The 17,776-nt window shown below is 42.2% G+C and overlaps 1 protein-coding gene across 2 annotated transcripts in view; it reads right to left on the bottom strand.

Annotated features, from left to right (window-relative positions):
* Positions 1–17,776, bottom strand: part of LOC117257283 (mitogen-activated protein kinase kinase kinase 12-like) — a 36,632-nt gene that overhangs the window by 6,406 nt on the left and 12,450 nt on the right. Inside the window, exons 1-10 of one of the 2 annotated variants that reach the window (XM_033627358.2) lie at positions 16,244–16,381; positions 13,307–13,833; positions 8,746–8,929; positions 8,432–8,623; positions 7,509–7,667; positions 4,760–4,918; positions 3,284–3,392; positions 1,066–1,175; positions 768–884; positions 54–191 (exon numbers count right to left, since the gene is read on the bottom strand). In XM_033627358.2, the coding sequence (XP_033483249.1) occupies positions 54–191; positions 768–884; positions 1,066–1,175; positions 3,284–3,392; positions 4,760–4,918; positions 7,509–7,667; positions 8,432–8,623; positions 8,746–8,929; positions 13,307–13,793 (1,655 nt within the window). In that variant the 5' untranslated portion in view covers positions 13,794–13,833; positions 16,244–16,381. Of the gene's footprint in view, positions 1–53; positions 192–767; positions 885–1,065; positions 1,176–3,283; positions 3,393–4,759; positions 4,919–7,508; positions 7,668–8,431; positions 8,624–8,745; positions 8,930–13,306; positions 13,834–16,243; positions 16,382–17,776 lie in introns of those variants that run through there. The other variant, XM_033627359.2, reaches the window with a different exon arrangement.

Below are 17,776 nucleotides of genomic sequence, written 5' to 3'. Positions count from 1 at the left end.
CAGAACATCCACAAATTAACGCTGCACATTTAAATAACTCCTCGCCGTCTCACCTCTTGCTGTGTGAAGGCAGCTTCTGAGGTACGTTGCGTTTCTTCATGAGCTTCTCCATGGAGTTGGAGGAGGCCGACTGTCTGGAGCTGTGGTGCTTGAAGCAGCCGGGGTACTTCTTGTCCAGTGACTGCTCCCTCCTGATGTTTAAACACAGAGCCAATACTTGTTTAATGGATGTCAATGGATACTCAGTGTGGCATAAGAGAGCACTTTGTTACATGTAGTGGCCCTGTGTGACTGGGTGTAATGGCCCCTCATTTCACATCACGGATGACCTTTTCCCTGCTCTCCCATTACAAAAACACTGCTTAACTAATGTTGATGGATAAAGCTATTAGTGCAAAGTATTTGAATAATTACAACCCTAGTTTTCCTGTTGCTACAGTGCCATACATTTTACGCTAACTAGAAAATGACTTACATGTGTTACTTTGGCTGGACTTGTAAAAGGCTTTCCACTCTGACAGGAGTTGAGTATTTGGCAAAGAGAAATTAGGAAAATGTCCAAATGTGCAAAGGGCATACTTATGCAAACAAGTATTTTGTATTTTATGTTTCTAATTAATTTGGAGTACTTTGTAGAGACCTGTTTAACTGTTGATCAGTGCCAAAAGCCCCATTAAATTCCCTTTGACTGAATGTCGCAAAGCAATAAAGCATGAAAACTTCCGAGGGGTTTATAGGTACTGTAAATCAGTGGATAATTTTCATACTTGTGCAGTTCTTTCTCTTTGATTTCCAGCTGCAGCATGATGGCGTTGAGCTCCATGTAGAGATTGTTGGCTCTCTCCAGCTTCCTCTCGTAGTGCTCCCTGATGTCCAGCGCATGTCTGTGTGGAGAGGGAGAAGGGCTTTAATACATTTATCTACTAACATAATTGTTTGATTTATTAATAGTTAGTTTATCCTTGTATCTTTGTAAGTGGTGTAGCGATTCTCTATATATCTCCACATCTGTATATCAAGATGTTCATCCTCTTTATGTGTCCATGTTATAATGTCTTTGCTAACCTGAGTTCCTCCCTGCGTCGTTTGATCAGCTCCTCGTCCAGCCTGTGAAGACACGTCCCCTCGGATTTGATCTTCTCAAAGTGGTGCCTCACCTCGTCCCTCCACTCCGCCTGGTGAGACACATAAAACAGATCCATTAGAGCACGTATTAATGACTTACAGTCACTGAATGTTTCACCATTTTACAGGTACAATAATAAAAACTGTATTGATGCCGACAAGCAAAAGAGTGTCTGTGGTTAAAAGGGTTCAGATAATTTAAAACTACAAATGGCATCTTCTGATATTACTACTGCCACCACTACTACAATGATCAATGCTTCTACTCTCAAGCCTGTAACTCAAGGCAGTAATTATAATATATACTGGGAACGACACATCCCCCCCAGTATATTCAAACATGGTAAATGGTAATGGACCAGCACTTGTATAGCGCCAGACTCTTGTATAGTAGTCACATTAACCATTCAAACACACATTCATACACTGGTGGCTGAGGCTACCATACAAGGTGCCACCTGCTACTCAGTTTTTAACACACTCACACACCAATGGAACAGCCACCAGGAGCAAATTGGGGTTCAGTATCTTGCTCAAGATGCTGCAGTATCTTGCTCAAGATGCTGCACCCCAGGAGCTGGGGATTGAACCACTGGCCTTCCAATTAATGGATAATCCACTCTGTGTGCGCACTGTGCTTTTCGAAACTGCTGCCATTTCCTGTGTGTTTCACTGGGATAATAAAGTATGACTAGACTTCATTTGAGTAATTATATCAACAACAAATGATATCAATATTGAGAATAAACTCCGTTGCACCTTGATAGAGTAAAAAAGCTCTTAATTTGCAGAGCGACCGAGGGTTCGTGTGCAACAGAACCCATTAAGCTGTCGGATGATGATCAATACACAAGGAGCGAACTGAACATGAACCGACATGACATGAGCACAAAAAAAGATGCAGCGTGGGCATTTTCTTGTACACAGCGGAGCGTGACAGCTGTTATCTGATACCTGTCATATCAAAGGACAAAGGAAGTCTGATATATGAGCCTGTGCACGTCCATGCATGTGTGTGCACCACTGGTGTGTGTGTGTGTGTGTATTTCTTTCTGTGCATGAATGATGCTCTTCTTATTAAGCTAATGGACTCTTGTGTGCACTCTTCTATGCCTCCAGTCCCCTCTTTCTCCTCTCTCTTTGCTCTCTGCGCCCTACCATTAAAGCAATCAATACACTCCAACAGCAAATACTTCTTTCTAACGTCACAAGAAAAATCCATTATGGGGCAGAGAGGAGAGAAACTGGGGAGGGCTGCAGTGGGAGGGAAGGGGAACAGGGAGAAATAAAGGATCAAGGATAAGTGGAGAGAGTGAAAGAGGTTTGTATTTTGCATCATGAGGTATAAAAGAAGGAAGAGGCGGTGGGCTGTTGCGAAGGGGAAATGAAATCTTATTCAGTTTGTGTGCTTGTGTGCCTCACAATTATACACGCTTGAGTTATAAATGGATCTGTGGTTCTGCACGGCTGAGTAAAGACATATCTTCCACACAATTATACCTCTCCTGTCCTTCATCTGTGTGGGCTCGCAGTGGTCGTACATATTTGTCATTGGCCTGACCCCCCACCCATCCCCCACCCTATCACGGGCACACCCTCCCTCTCAATCACACAGACCTTCTCCATCACGCTTTGATATAAAGAAGGTCAAAAAATGTCTCACATGTGACAAAGAACAAAGACCAAGAAAGCAATAATATGTTGTGACTGAGAGGACAGGTATTATTAGAGGGCTCCCGAGAGGCCTGGGGCCCCCGGTGCAGCTGCACTGCCTGCAGTTACTGCAGCAGACTGGAAACAAATGGCAGCGGGGTGACAGCAAAATGACTATTGGAGATACTGGCCACTGTTGACAGGAGGAAGAGACATATATAGCATATGTATACCTCATCTGATGTCTATTTATTATATCTATTTGATAAGGGAGACTGTGACTTGAGAAATTACGGTTCTTAATCATATTTTTCTTAATTGTACACATACAGTGTTTGAACAAGACTGTGAATTAGGTGCTGTTTGACGTCATCCTCCTTTTCTGTCTCTGCCTTTCTCTGTACTGTCTAAACTGTCTGTCTAAAAATGTAATTAAATCAAGTTTTACCCATCACTAGGATATCAAAGTAGCTTCTGACTGCTGGCAGAGATAAAGGAAGCTTACCTGAGACTGAAAGTAGGTTTCTTGTGGAGTCGATAAGATATCTGCTGAGGCGATGTCCAGATGCAGGAGAATCTGTCGGAATGAAGGCCTGTTTCTTGGCTTGCAGTTCCTGTGGACAATTTCGACAAATGTTTTGTCAGAGATGAAAAAAAAAACTAGGGCTGTACTGAATATCTTTTTGAAGCTTCTATTGAAATTTTTGAATGAAGCTTGAACGTCTGTCGTCATATTTTATGATGTCATCACCATGAATAAAAAATAAAAAATCCTTGAAAACGATGTTCATTCAAACACAATTTGAATTAAGTAATTCATTGGAATAAATGAGTTTGTCCTTTTTTATTGTCAAATTCACTTTCTTTAAAGGAGCAGTGTGTAAAATCAAGGGGGATTTAGTGGCATCAAGTGGTGAGGACTACAGATTGCAAGCAGCTTCAGTGTTTATTGCTCAGGAGGTTTTTACCAGGAGCTAAATCATCTGCAGACGTCTCCTCCTCTACAAAACAAATGGACCAGGGGTCTCATTTATAAATATTGCATATGCACAAAACGAGGCCTGAAAGAGGCATACACCACCTCTTGTGATCTATAAAAACAGACTTGATGGGAGAAACTTTGACCCATGCTTATGAACATTTTGGAGACGGCCTGGTTGTAGAAACTGTCAAATATTTTTTGTGCACACCATTTTTTGGTTTTGTGTCTATGTATATTTTTAGTATGGATCCTACGCATTGTTTTATAAATGAGACCCTAGGTGATTAAAACCTTTCAGAGATGCGACACTAGCCTAGCGGCTGCAAAATTGTGCTCACCTTTTCTCTCTAATAACTTAAGATCCAGACATTCAGCAGGTTTTTACACGGAGCTGAATGATGCACAGAGGTTTCCTCCTCTCCAAAACAAATGGACCAGGTGATTAAAATCAGCAAAAACACTGAATAAATAAAGCACAAATAATCCCATCTAGAGCCAGTGTTTGGTTTGTCCACTGTGGGCTACTGTAGGAACATGGTGTACTCATAGAAAGAGGACCGCTCCCAATAAAGATATTAATGGCGCATTGTATGGTGACATAAACACCACTTCAGGTGATTAGACACTAAAGAAAACATACTTTTTATATTATATTCCATTTCTGCAAGTATATCCCCCTAAATCCTACACACTGGGCCTTCAATGAATACATGTGATTTATGGTGCTGTTAAAGTATTCATTAAGAATTCGAATGTCAGCATTGCGAGTAAAGCTACTATTCGGTGAGTCCCTACAAGAAACATGGAAGAAAATTACCTTTCCTCTGTTAAAATGAGTTTCCTCTTAATAAAATAGACAACTTTTACTCTCTCAGCATTCCTACAGCTTATAAATTCAATATATTCTCAGTGCTGAGGCTTCAACTTTCTTTTTTCATATCATCCCTCTTTTCTCCATTTCTCTCTGCCTCCTTCTTCCCTCCCCTCCCCTCTACTCACCAGCATTGCCTCAGCAGCAGTTTGAAGCTGTCTGGACAGCCATCAGGTACAGGCAGATGCAGACTGTTGTTGCCCACTCCCCAGATGATAGCGGAGGAGTCCACGTCCTTATAGGGCACCTCTCCTGTCAGCATCTCCCACAGCACGACACCGAATGACCTGCAGAGATATGTGGAATTGTTTGTTGTCAGACACATTGATGAAGATTACAGTGAGCTCGCAGTGAATGCACGCTTCCTTCTTTGCAGTGATACAGTTGGCAAGTGTAGTTTGGTAGAAAGAAAATAGTTCCTACATGAAACTGCTCACAACAAGGTCTGTGGATTATCTTGAGTAACCGGGTCATGATTTATGAAAAGAGACACTGCTGTTGAGTTTTTCAAATGTATTTTTTGCTGCACTGAGCACCACAAGCCGAATACCATCTAATTCCATTGTATTCATGAGAAGGCAGACATCTCTACAGCTGATATCTCCAACACTCAGCAGCTCACACCAAAACAATCTAGACTGATAAACAGCACTACAGGTAAGAGGTAAAATATGCATTTTTGATTTTCGGGTGAACTGTCCCTTCTAATGTCATCAATGTGTAATCAGTTTGGTACTATGCAAAGTTTTGTGACTGCTAACAATTCTCTATCACTGGGATCTTAAGGTACAAATAAGGCACAGTGTCTTGCTGATTCATAGCAACTGCTTCGATGTACATACGCATGTTTTTATTTTTTATTTATGCCCTGATGAATAAATCACAGCTCAAAACATACAGTAATTGGTCACGTATGAATCCAAAACATGTTGCTGTATTTCACTACACCAGTGTTTCATTGATGACATCCAGCTCTACCTCTGTTTGTTGGGGGAGCAAGACTGCAGGCCCATGGGGAAGGTATCTAAGGAAAGTCTGTTGTTGGTTGGTGACTCTCTGGGTTGCCATGGTGACCCTATACAGTATCCTAGGCGCCAATAGCATCACATGCAGCATTGAGGAGGTGTGTGAGGTTGTGTTTACATGTGTATTTTTAGAGTCTCTCTGTCTCCTTGTTTATGATTTGGGATATAAGATGAGGGAGTTTATTTCAAGGCACTGTATGTGTTGTTGTTTTTTTTACCACCAGGTTAAATATTAGCTGTTGACTAGATGATGGGTTACAACTAGGTTATTCATTTGTTTCTGTACAGTGTGATATCATTCAGTAATATAATAAGTTGCCCGTTTGTCAATTCAGTGTCTTAAAGTAGTAAAATAAAGATATATATAAAGTAATATATATACAAGTAATGCATTATACTTAAAATACAGGTGATTAAAACAATGAAAACATGGAATAAAGCAGTTTCATGTTACGCATAAGTGTTTTTCCTTTTTTTTAAGATATCTTTTGGGCATTTTTTGCCTTTATAGATAGGACAGTTAAGCGTGAAGGAGGGAGAGAGAGACCTATTTAGATATAAACAGCTCATTCTGTGGTAACGCAAAACACTACGAGTCTTATTTTAAGGTATACTAAAGAAAACATACTTACTATATTTTATTTCAGCTAGTATAGCCTCCTAAATCCTACACACTGAACCTCTAAATTAAGGGGAGGGCTGCTGAATAAGCTTATGGCTTCTTGACCTCTCCTGACACATTTTTTATTAGCTTGATTTATTGCAGTCTCATGTGTGTGACTCACTAAAACAATGTAATAAAAAACGGCCAGTCAATATGTAGTTTCCATTTTGTGAGCCTATGCGCTGGTGTTACAGTAACTAACATTTTCTTATGTCGTTTTTTGTTTTGTTTTTTAGACATCTATATTTATTTACTACCAGTTACACAAACAGGTTTTAGTTTACAGCCTTTAATTCATTGTTAATCTTCGCAATTAACAGTTTTTTTTTCTTCCTTCTGCAATTTATTGTGTGTTTATTTGTTGACCTAAGTGGTGAGCTGCTGCATAAAATCACCCTTACAGGAATAAATAGAAGTGGATTGAATTGAGTTAAAGTCAAGAAAGGTTACATTTTATTCGGTAAATTTAATTCACTTTAAAATGTGGTTATGTTAATTCTACCTGTGGCTACCTTTGTATAGTTTGTCTATAATATAATCAGACAGGAAGAGGAGTTGTACCATCTGTCAAAGTATGTCAGCACAAAGCAAGACAAAATAAACACAACCTAATACTTCAACACAGCCTCTGCTTCTCTCACTGTTTTTGTGGACTACAACATAATTTACATACATTTAAACAAAACTGTAGAGTCTACATGCATGCTTTGCTTTCTTTCCACATGAAAAGCTTTTTAATCCTATTTTCACTTCTCTGCTAATGCACTGCTGGCCTGGGGCCAAACCATCCGCAGGCTTGGAAGGTTATTCCAGCCCTCTCCTGAGCACTGCAGCATCTGGCAAATCAATTATTAAATTAGCTGGCGTTCCTTTCAGGACGAAGAGGAAGAGTGATGGAGGGATGTAGGATGAGAGAGACAGGGAGGGGAGATGTATTGGGGAAGATCAGGGCTTAACACAGGGCAACCCATCAGATATGGCCGAGGCCCTATAGAATTTCATGTAATGAGATATTGCACATAATACTCGATAGATTTTCTGGAAATAGGATCCTGCGCTCTTTACTGTAGTAGGCTGCAACTAATGAGATTCTATGTTGATTCCATGACAGACAAGACAAATGATAAGGGAAAATTGCAAAGGATCACAAGTGCAAAAGGACTGCGTATAAAGGGTTATGACACCTACCAAATATCCACTTTCTCTGAGACAGGTTCGTTGCGTATGACCTCAGGAGCCATCCAGGCCACCGTACCGGCAAAGGACATCTTGGTGCTCTTGTCGCTGAGCTCCTTGGACGTACCAAAATCAGAAATCTTTACTGCGTCGTCGTAAGTGATCAGCATGCTGGAATGAAATATTGGACGTCAAGTTTATATTTGAGTTCATCTGGTTGCAAAACAGCAAAATCAGCTCAAAACTAATTGTATAATTATTCAAACCGATCATTAGGCCAGTAAGTGATCACTGGAGTCATGTGGTGTGGCACTTAATGTCTTGCAGAGTTAGAAATTTGCCAAGTAATTTGAGCATCTAAATTTGGCCAATCAATTTTATTTTGTAAAGCAGTAAGACCCCCACTGCAGGTAACAAGATAAATCTGAGGGTCTGGCTAGTACTCGTTGCCTTTGTTGGTTGGATTATTTAGGTTTAGGGAAGAGGAGTGGAATTGGTTAAGGTTAAGATAAGAATGTCAAAATAAGCCAATCAGAGGCAGTAAAGTTAAAAAAAAGGAAAGCAAACCATTCCTTTACTATTCTAGGATTTGCAAATTTGCAATCACGATGGCGTCATTGTAGAAGCATAGCACCCATCATCTTGTTTCCTCCCAGGTCAACAATGTTAGCTCTGTCAGCACTGTTGCAATTGTTAGCACTGTTTATTGAGTTAGCATCATTAGCTGCTAGCCACCAGCTTAGCCACCTCCATGTTGAGAGCTGAGTGAAGACTATACTGCCCCAAACTCTAAATCATAGATATGCTCTGAATGTCACATACAGCTCCATTAACCGTAACTATTTAGTGACCTGTTTGCTTCAACATTATCATTCACGTTTGAATTAGAGAGTTGTAACCACACAATTGATTTACTTCTGGTCTAAAAAACTCACTTTGGTGACTTGAGGTCTCTGTGGATGATCTTGTGGAGGTGAAGATAGTTCATGCCCCCGGCGATGCCCATGGCCCAGTCCATGAGCAGGGAGGGCTGGATCTTCCTGCCTGCTCTCAGCACCTCATACAGCTGTCCCTGGGCACAGTACTCCATGATGATGCAGTAACACGGAGCCTGGGTGCAAATACCTCTGAGAGTGTAGAGAAGTGCAGATAGAACAGATTAGAGTTGTTATAGTCACAGTAATAAATGGAAAAGGTTTTTGGTTGTGCATCTTGTGATCTAATAAGCCAGCTTATCATTCCTACTAACTTGAAAGTGATGATGTTGGGGTGTTTGAGCTTCCGCAAGTGCTTGATGTCCGTCTCTTTGATGTTCCGCACTTTCTTTACAGCCACTTCCTGTCCGTGCAGTTTGCCCAGAAAGACGGCGCCCTGGGCCCCGCTGCCCACCCACTGCAGGTCAGATATCTCCTCGAATGGGACCTCCCACGCCTCTGAGATTGGGAAAAAAACAAGGCAAAGTAGTTGCTGAGTTTATCGGTGTAGTAGCATGCCAGTCATGCATATAGAGTAGGGTGATAATTAACCTGAAAGCACCGACTGCAGGTTATTTTCACCAACTTGGATGAGGAAGCTGTTGTTTCAAAACATAACTGCACACCAGACAATTATTAATCACTGCGGCAATGAGTAATGATGATTCATGAGTGACTCATATCGCTTTATTACAGACATGTCTGGTTACAAAGGTAACTAGTCTACATGAGTTATTTTGAAGTCACTGTCTTCATAGGAATAGCTTGACATTTTTGGAAATAAGCATATTTGCTTTCTTGCTAACATTTAGATAAGAAGACTGATAGCACTCTCATGTCTGTCCAGTCTATATGAAGCCAGAGATATTGGATAAAGCGAGATACCCCACTCAGCTCACTTCCTGATTCAGTGATGTCAGCGCCACGCCCCCATAGGAGACTTGCGGCAGCTCTGAATGTATTGTCGTCAATGAGGAAAATGAACGTGATCACAATTTATGGTCAATTCTTTTGCCCTATAGTCACTAAAGTAAATATTGGGTTCATTTTCCACAAGCCACACATCTTACCAACATTCTGACACTAAAGCTGCATTTTTCATCCGCACAGATCAAGAGAAAGTTAACTTTGTTTGAGCCCTGTCCATCTCAGAAAACAAGTTCTCGCGAGATCTCGTGATCTCGATAAACAGGCGGTAAAATCACAGTTAGCTTACAAACAGTTATTTACCGCTAGTAATAAATAAAAAATGCCCAAGCTTTGTGCAGCAATAGGCTGCAATAATAGGAAAAATGTATTTTCATTCCACCTGCTTCTTGATCCGCATACACAGACATCCACAGAGCTTCTGTTCAACACGGTGGTGGAGGGGGTGAGGGAGAACAGGCTCTGATTGGAGGGAGAGCTAACCACGCCCACTTAGGAGACAGGAAGAGTAACCGTTTTCTTAACATTGGATAAGCCTATGGTGGGGTATCTCCTCTATCCAGTATCTCTGATGAAGCTACAGCTAGCAGCTGGTTAGCTTAGCGTAGCTTAGCTTAGCATACAGACTGTAAACAGGAGGAAACAGCTAGCCTAGCTCCATTGAAGGGAACAAAAACTGCCAACCACCACCTAAATCTCATCAAATAAGATTATATTTTCATGGTTCAATCCCCCATTTGCCTGACAACTTCAAGAAATAGACCAGCACATAACCCCCATTACCATAAGGTGTCATTTATACTCTTTGGTTTTTGTATAATTTAAACAAACCACAAATAATGTGTTAACTAGCGAGCTCTAGAGGGGCTGTTAGGCAGATTTTTTACCTTTCAAGAGAGCAAGGCCAGCTGATTCCCCCTATTTTCAGTCTTTGTGCGAAGCTAAGCTAACTGGCTGCTAATGCTAGCTTCATATTTACCATACCGACATGAGGATATTCTCATCTCTCAACAAGTAAGCAAATAAGCTTTTTCTCAAAAATGTCGACCTATTCTTTTAATCTGTCGACATGATGAGACGTTATGTTCATAAAATTAAAAAACAAAACGCTAATTTCGTCCAAATATCTATAGAAAAAGTAGCTAACCTGCAGCTAACCTTCTACCCCTCAATATAGCATACAATAATCTCTGTAGATCTGTTTTTGGATGTTGCTTGTGTAACTTCAATGGCCTCCACTCAATATAAGAAGACACATTCACTGGCTGTAACTCATCTTTTACATGTATAGCTACATCTCCATTATCCTACAACAGTTTTTGGTACCACATTCCCTAATAGATCATTAAATTAAATGCAAAGACAGAGTTTAAGGCTCTTCAGACTGGAATAACTTCAAACATATGATCCTTACTATCATTTTTCATGTTTAGAAGTGACTTTCTTCTTGTTCTAAAGGAGCAGTGCATGGGATTTAGTGGCAACTAGTGTTGAGGATTGCAAACTGCAACCAGCTAAGACTTCTCCCTTGTGAATTCCTTCAGTGTTCATTGTTCAGGAGGTTTTTACAAGGAGTCAATTATCCACAGAGGTCTCTTCCTCTCAAACAAATGGACCTGGTGATTTGAACTGCTAACATCGCTGGGTAAAGCAGTTTCACGCTACAACTCAATGTTTTTCTGGCGGTGTTTGGCTCATTGCAGATGGCCGCTAGCCTAGCACTCGCTAATGTACGCTCAATGTCCTTTCTGGGCTACTGTAGAAACATCATGGTGCAACATGGCGATCGCTGTGGACGAGGACCTGCTCCCTATGTAGATATAAATGGCTCATTTCAAGACAAAAAAACCCTTAACAATCCTTATTTTCAGGTGATTATACACGAGAAAACATACTTATACATATCTCCCTAAGTTTCAGATGTCTCAGATTCTCCTATTCTGTACCTATAATATACTGTATCTTCTATATTTATTTGTTCCTTTCTGTATTATAGCAAACATTTGTACATGGCCTCTCTATGGCCATCGAATGGTTGCGTTCATTAGTGTATTCTTCTTTCTGATTGTGCGTTGATTGTCTTGGTTGTAGTGTGTCAGTTAAATTGTTGATTGTTGTTTTGTTGTTGCTTTTCTAATACTTTATTGCTTTAACTTTATAATCAAAAGTTTAGACATTAAAATCACAACAGGGAAAAACAATCAGAGAGCCTGTACGTGAACTAAAGATAGTAGCAGGGTGTACACAGCACAGAAGAATGGGTTAGATGTGTAACAGTAAACCTGTTGTAAGCCCTGGCTCTTCACAGTCAACACAGAGCCTAAGTTGATATATTTTGCGGTTGTTGAACCTCACCTTCACCTAAGGCTCTGGGTCTGTATGCAGACAGACAGGGAGCTCTAATCTCCTGTGGGTAATTCTCCCTCAGCCTCCTAAATCCTGCTTAGTGCCATTGTGGGGCTGACGCGAAACAGGGGTCCAACGCTAAGGAGAGGGGGGGCTGAAGAGGGAGCGGATTTGAGAGCCTAATGCGGATGGTAGCTCTGTATGTGTGTGCGTAAAGAAAAAAGGAGGGCGAGGGATTCCCCACGGGTCGGCAGGGGTCCGTGCGGCCAAAGACAGACTGTTAATATACAGAAAATATACAGCCCATCCTGCTGCTGTTCTTAACTGGCGGAAAGAAGATTTAGAGACATTTGTCATATTAATAAGGATGATATGAATGATTTATGCTCTCTGGTGATAGATTGAGGACTCGGCCTCTAATGAGACCCTCACAGTAAAGACATAAAGCCGAATCTGACACACCAGAATATCACCAGGTCTGCTTTGTTTGATCTAAAAATTGAGGACATTTAGAACATTGCCAGTAACCCCACAGTCCTTCAGAATCAATAAAGGACGGACAGTTTTCCTGCTTTCTATTGTGCTGCATTGTGCCTTCCAATCACAGCTTAAGAATGGAGCATTGTGATATGGCATTCAGTTGCAGTACCCCTATTTATGTCACTTTTATAATATCCGTTTTGCTCTCCTTGGTGTGTGTGTGTGACTCCCTGTGATGCCGCACGGAGGAGGGGAGCAGCGAGGTGCAGATGGGCTGGGAGTGATAACAGCACAGGATGAAAAGGAGAGGAAAGGAGACAATGAGAGATGGAAGGAGGAGGGGAGTGGAGGGGAGATGTGGAAGTCAAACGGGTGATAAAATATCAGAAAGATGTAAAGACAAGGAGACTTATAAATCTGTCACCTTCAAGCCAGATGCGAATTTATCCTATCAAGTTTGTTTCTGGCTCTCATCTTAACTTTATGTGTCTGTGTCAGGGCTAAATGTTTTTATTTGTGGATGTGTTTATGTGTGCTTGCAGTCGTACTTGCGCTCCCATATGTGTGTGTGCGTGTGTCAGGTTTGCGTTAATAGAGATGAGAGGCGCAGGGTCAGAGCGTGGCCATGCATAATTCATGGAGCAGATTTGGCAGAGGAGTCCCGGGGGAGCTCTGCGCTATTGTAGTGGCCGCAGACATAAACAACACAGCGTCACAGGGAGCTAGTTTCACTGGGGGGTGGTAGTGGGGAGGAGGTGGGGTGGGCACGAGCAGGCGAAGGGATGTGGGGGGAAAATATCAGGGGAAAATAAGCCCTTTGCAGCTTTGATAGAGTCTCTCGCTCTCTGGCTGCAGCTCTTCACGTCAAGGAAAGTGTTTGTTTACAACATGGCCTTTGTGGGAGTCATTTTTCTACCAACTGTTTAATGTAATTAAAGTGGGGGATAAGCTCATTTAATTAGCATATCAAAGCTTCGGACTGGAATTAAATGGGAGCTGGTGCTTGCTTTTATTGGAAAACTATAAGCGACCATTAATGCCAGTGTGTGTAAATGTGTTTCTACTGAAATGGATTTGACTTACCATCCAGGCCATGTTTGTGCTCTGTAGAATAGGCTTTGCCAATCATAGTCCAGACGGGCCGCAGACACCCAAACAACCCCTCCAGAAACCCTCCCCCAGTAGACTGGCACTGTAGCCTGGCGTCATCCGCCTGGCTCCTGACGGCATTGCTGTCCATTTCCTGCCCCTCTCCCTCCGTCCTTCCGGGACTCCCATCATGCTCGTGGAGCTTCAGGACACTGTTGGCAAAGTGCTCCTGTTGTTCCTCGCCTGGTGTCTGGTTGTGCCCGGCAGTCTGCCCCTCTCCTCCTCCACCCCCGGGCTCGACGGCACCACCGGTGTCTATGGAGAGGACATTACGTAAGACGCACTGGGTCGGCGTCAGGTCCATTTCTGGAGTGCATGGTGTTTCGGCATCGAGGCGGCGAAAGGATGGAGGATCGGAGAGGGGTGTGTTGAAGCCGGAGAGAGACGGAGAGGGGGCACGAGGTTCATGAACGAGAGCCATGAGGGCCTGTGGTCGTCAGAACAACGAGAGAACAGGGAGCCTTGACAAGACCAAACACAGAGAGAGAGGAAGAGGGAAAAAGAGAAGGGGAAGTTGTTAAGAATCAAATCAAATTTAAAAGCCTTCTCTTGCCTGCTGGGAGCCATGAAGGCTGATTCAGCTAAATGCGGAGTCTGTAAGAAAGTGTCATCTCTGGAGGAATATTATTTAGGCCTCCTATAAGTACAACCTTGAGCTATAAGTTATCATAAGTGGCAGGGGATCTCAGCGGAGTGGCTACCCAAGAACTGCAGCTCTGAGCCATGCAGCTCTGAATCATCTGCAAATTCAGACAGACAAGAAGGCAAACCTCCCTTAAGCTGTGATCAATATCAAAGACATGCGCATCCATAGGTCTGATGCTCCTCTGGCTCAAGTCAGTTTATTATAGAAAGTGCTTTGCAACTTTCTAAGGACTGAAAGGACTGTGCAGGGGTCTATAGTGGGAGAACACTACAACAAAAAACTGGCAGTTTTACTAAACTGTTTATTATCAGCATAGAAGAGAATAATCGTAATTCAATATTTTTCCATTTCTCACAACACAGATGTCAAAATGGATTTGTACAATTAAATATATAATCAAGATAAGATCATAGTGGTTGTCACTGCATGTTAGTTGGGTTGCAATGGCATGAGATTTTCACTGTATGATAACCTTCTCAAAGAACATCATGGTGTCACGGTACACAATTATTATTACAATTATTATTTGTCAAAGACCCTTAAATAAACTAACACTGAAGGTTGATCAAATGCCTTATTACAATTTAAACTGTAAACCAGTTATTGAAAATAAAAACGTGTATAAAGTCTGACAGGCAGTCATGGAGGAAAGGAGATGGCCACATGCAGGTGAGATTCTCCATCTGGTTACCATAGATAGACAAATGTACACGGTATGATAACTGTCAAATTTCATACCACAGTATACGCTTTCACTGCAACCCTCGTATCTAGTGAACAGAACAATGACATTAACTTATGAGTCATGGTGTCTGATCTCTGAAGATATCAAATCAATACAAGAATGTGAAACATGATTCAGGACATGCGGATAAAGGACAAAAGAGCAGCCTGTCTGGACCATAAATCATAAACCCCCCAGTAATGAAGTGCACAACAAATAATATCAGACCCCCTCTATCATAGGGCAAACTTGTCAACCTCACATAGGAGCCACAGCATTGCAGTACCTCAATTAAGTGACTTCCTTACATCTTACAGAATATTACATATAATATTGCATTGCTTTTGGTTTAGCACACTCCTGATTGACAAACCTTTACAGGCAGACTGGTGCCACAGCTGGTTATTTACATCCTGCTGGAGCAGCATCACCGGTGTATTAAAATGGATGAGATCAAATGATGGCTGTGTAATAACGAGAGAATTCGGCAAGCCTCTTCAAAGCTTGTCATTTCTCCAAGGACGACAGCACATACACGCTCAGCTGAGAATGAAAATGCATTATTTCTTGTCAGGGGCCTTTTTAAGAAATCCACTCCTCCTCTGCTATCTCTGACAGGAGCGACTACGAGGTGACAGGTTTTACCGGCTTTGTAAAATAATGATACAGATCAAAACCCTTAACTGTGGCAGCATGTCTGTCCTGCTGTGCAAAACAAACATGTGTTTTCTTTGAGAAAATCCCAAACATGGAGCCGGTTATCATGTACTCATTTCGAGGGGAATTTAAGGTATCTCACATCTGCTGTTGTATCAGCTTGAAGGTCATTTTGTCAAATTACTAAATTTATTAACATGCTATTATGACTATCGACCACCCTACTGTGGCAATTAGTCTCACCACAAGTAATGCACTTGGAATCTGATGTATGAGGTACCAGCCCAAGGTATAGCTGTGTGTAACCATCCATAATTTATAATACATGGAGAGAGAAATCATGTAGATACAGTCAAAAACGAGACAGCTTGGAGGATGCATCAACCAAACCATACAGCTCAAAGTCATTATAATTTTCCGCAGAGAGAGAAACCAAACCACTGAGACACATCTGGTGTCTAAAATTTGGAATAATCATTCACATCCGACTGATCCTGCCTGATAATAGTCCTGCTCCGGCTCCCACTTGATTTATTTGGAGGTATCAGCTGCGGGAGCTGCAGGAGCAGGCTACGCTCTGTTGCAGGCCAGTGCATTGTGGATGTGTCGGAGGGGTTTCTTGTGTGCGCATCATCGCGTCTCCTCGCACCTCCTGCTGCGGCTAAGATCCCCGGCGCACCGGTGGAGCATCACTGACAACACTCAAGTTACAGTCAAACACAGTATTACAGTTTATATTTGAATAATAAAGAAGGGGGTGGGTTGTTTAGGGATGGGATAAGCTAGAGAGGATGTGCCTTCGCATCCGACTGAATGCTGCCAATATAAAGCCAACGTTTCCTACCTCAGTGCGCACAGCTAAAGTCCATCGCTGACTGCAAAAGCTTATTCCACTTAATAGTCTATGATTAATAACAACCGCCTGATAATTCGTCCTCTTTGGGTTTGTCTCTATAATCAGCATCCACGCTCACTCCTCCTCCTCCGCCTCCTCTCTGCATCCACTGATGTCTCTCCGCCCTGGATGACTGGAAGTCTGCGTCTCCTCCTGCGCTTCTCCCAGCAGTGAGCAGTAAACACATCTACAGCCCCGCTCCCTTGGTTCGCTTGTTTTTCCTGCTCCTTACACCTCCTCCTCCTCCTTCTTCTTTTCCATTCTCCTCTGAGGATGCGATCTGCGCACACTCAGGAATTTATACGGCCTGTCTCACCTATAGTAAACACGACAGTGGAGCTGGAGGAGAGAGGAGAGGAGGGGGGCAGCAGAGTCCTCCTATCAGCGGAGAAATGTGCTGTGACGAGCGCAGTCCGGTGAGACACGGGACAACCGCAGGTAAAAACGGGTTTGTGAGCGAGTGAGGTTAGTCTTAGGCAGGGAGGTAGGGTGGTCAGCCGGTGTGAGGTGATCAAAATGATGTCATCCCCAAAGCATGCCGCATTTGCCTGGACAGCGCCGTGTAAATCCCTTCAAACCCTATTAACGCCGGCTGTATCGCGTGTAATTGGTGCATAATCTGTGAGCACTCCTCCGTCTGCCACGGAGGGGACACGAAGGAAGGACGGCAGGTCGTTTTTTATTATTATCCTCTCCAATCTCTACTGACCCATTTCTCTCATACAGGGAGAGTGGGACGGCACAGGACCTAAATGGGACTTTCCCCGGGCATGATTTGTTTCCCTCAGCGACTTTAATTAACCTGAATGAAATAAAACATCCCACTCGTTCAAACAACTGTCATATTCCAGCATAAATCCCACTGTGGGAATATATTCAACGGTTTATACAGCTATTATTTCAGGTGCTATTTCCAAGGCCTGGCATTCCTGCCAACATACATGAATAAATTAAGTTTATATACTTGTGTCATGAATACAACTATGCAAACACAGGCTTACAAGACACCACAAAGTCATAGAAACCACATTCAGAGTGCTGCTTATGACCTTTCTGTCTCAAACAAAATCACAAAGTCACTGGCAGTAAACACTTGTACTGTGTAATATTGGAGAAATCCTAGATATTAATTCGATAAATCATTTTGCTGTCTTTTCACAGCTTTTAAGATGAAATTTGTGCACTTGAACACATCAAAACCAAACAACCATTACAATTTTAGAATATTTTGGAGTTTTGTTGAGCAATTTCACAGGCAATTGACATGAAACCATCACTCTAAGCCTTTAGTACATACTAGGGGTGCCACTTGTTCAGGAGGTTTTTACCAGGAGCCGAATTATCTGCAGAGGTCTCCTCCTCTCAAAACCAAATGGAACAGGAGATTTAGACCAGTAGAAACACTAAACAAAGCAATTTCATGTTACAAATCAATGTTTCTTCAATGCTGTTTGCCATGCTGCTAGCCCAGCGCCTGCTGAA

This window comes from Epinephelus lanceolatus, chromosome 1 (assembly GCF_041903045.1).
Source record: "Epinephelus lanceolatus isolate andai-2023 chromosome 1, ASM4190304v1, whole genome shotgun sequence".
Lineage (NCBI taxonomy): Eukaryota > Metazoa > Chordata > Actinopteri > Perciformes > Serranidae > Epinephelus > Epinephelus lanceolatus.
Note: the sequence above shows the minus strand (reverse complement) of the source record. Positions and strands in the feature narration are given on the sequence as shown.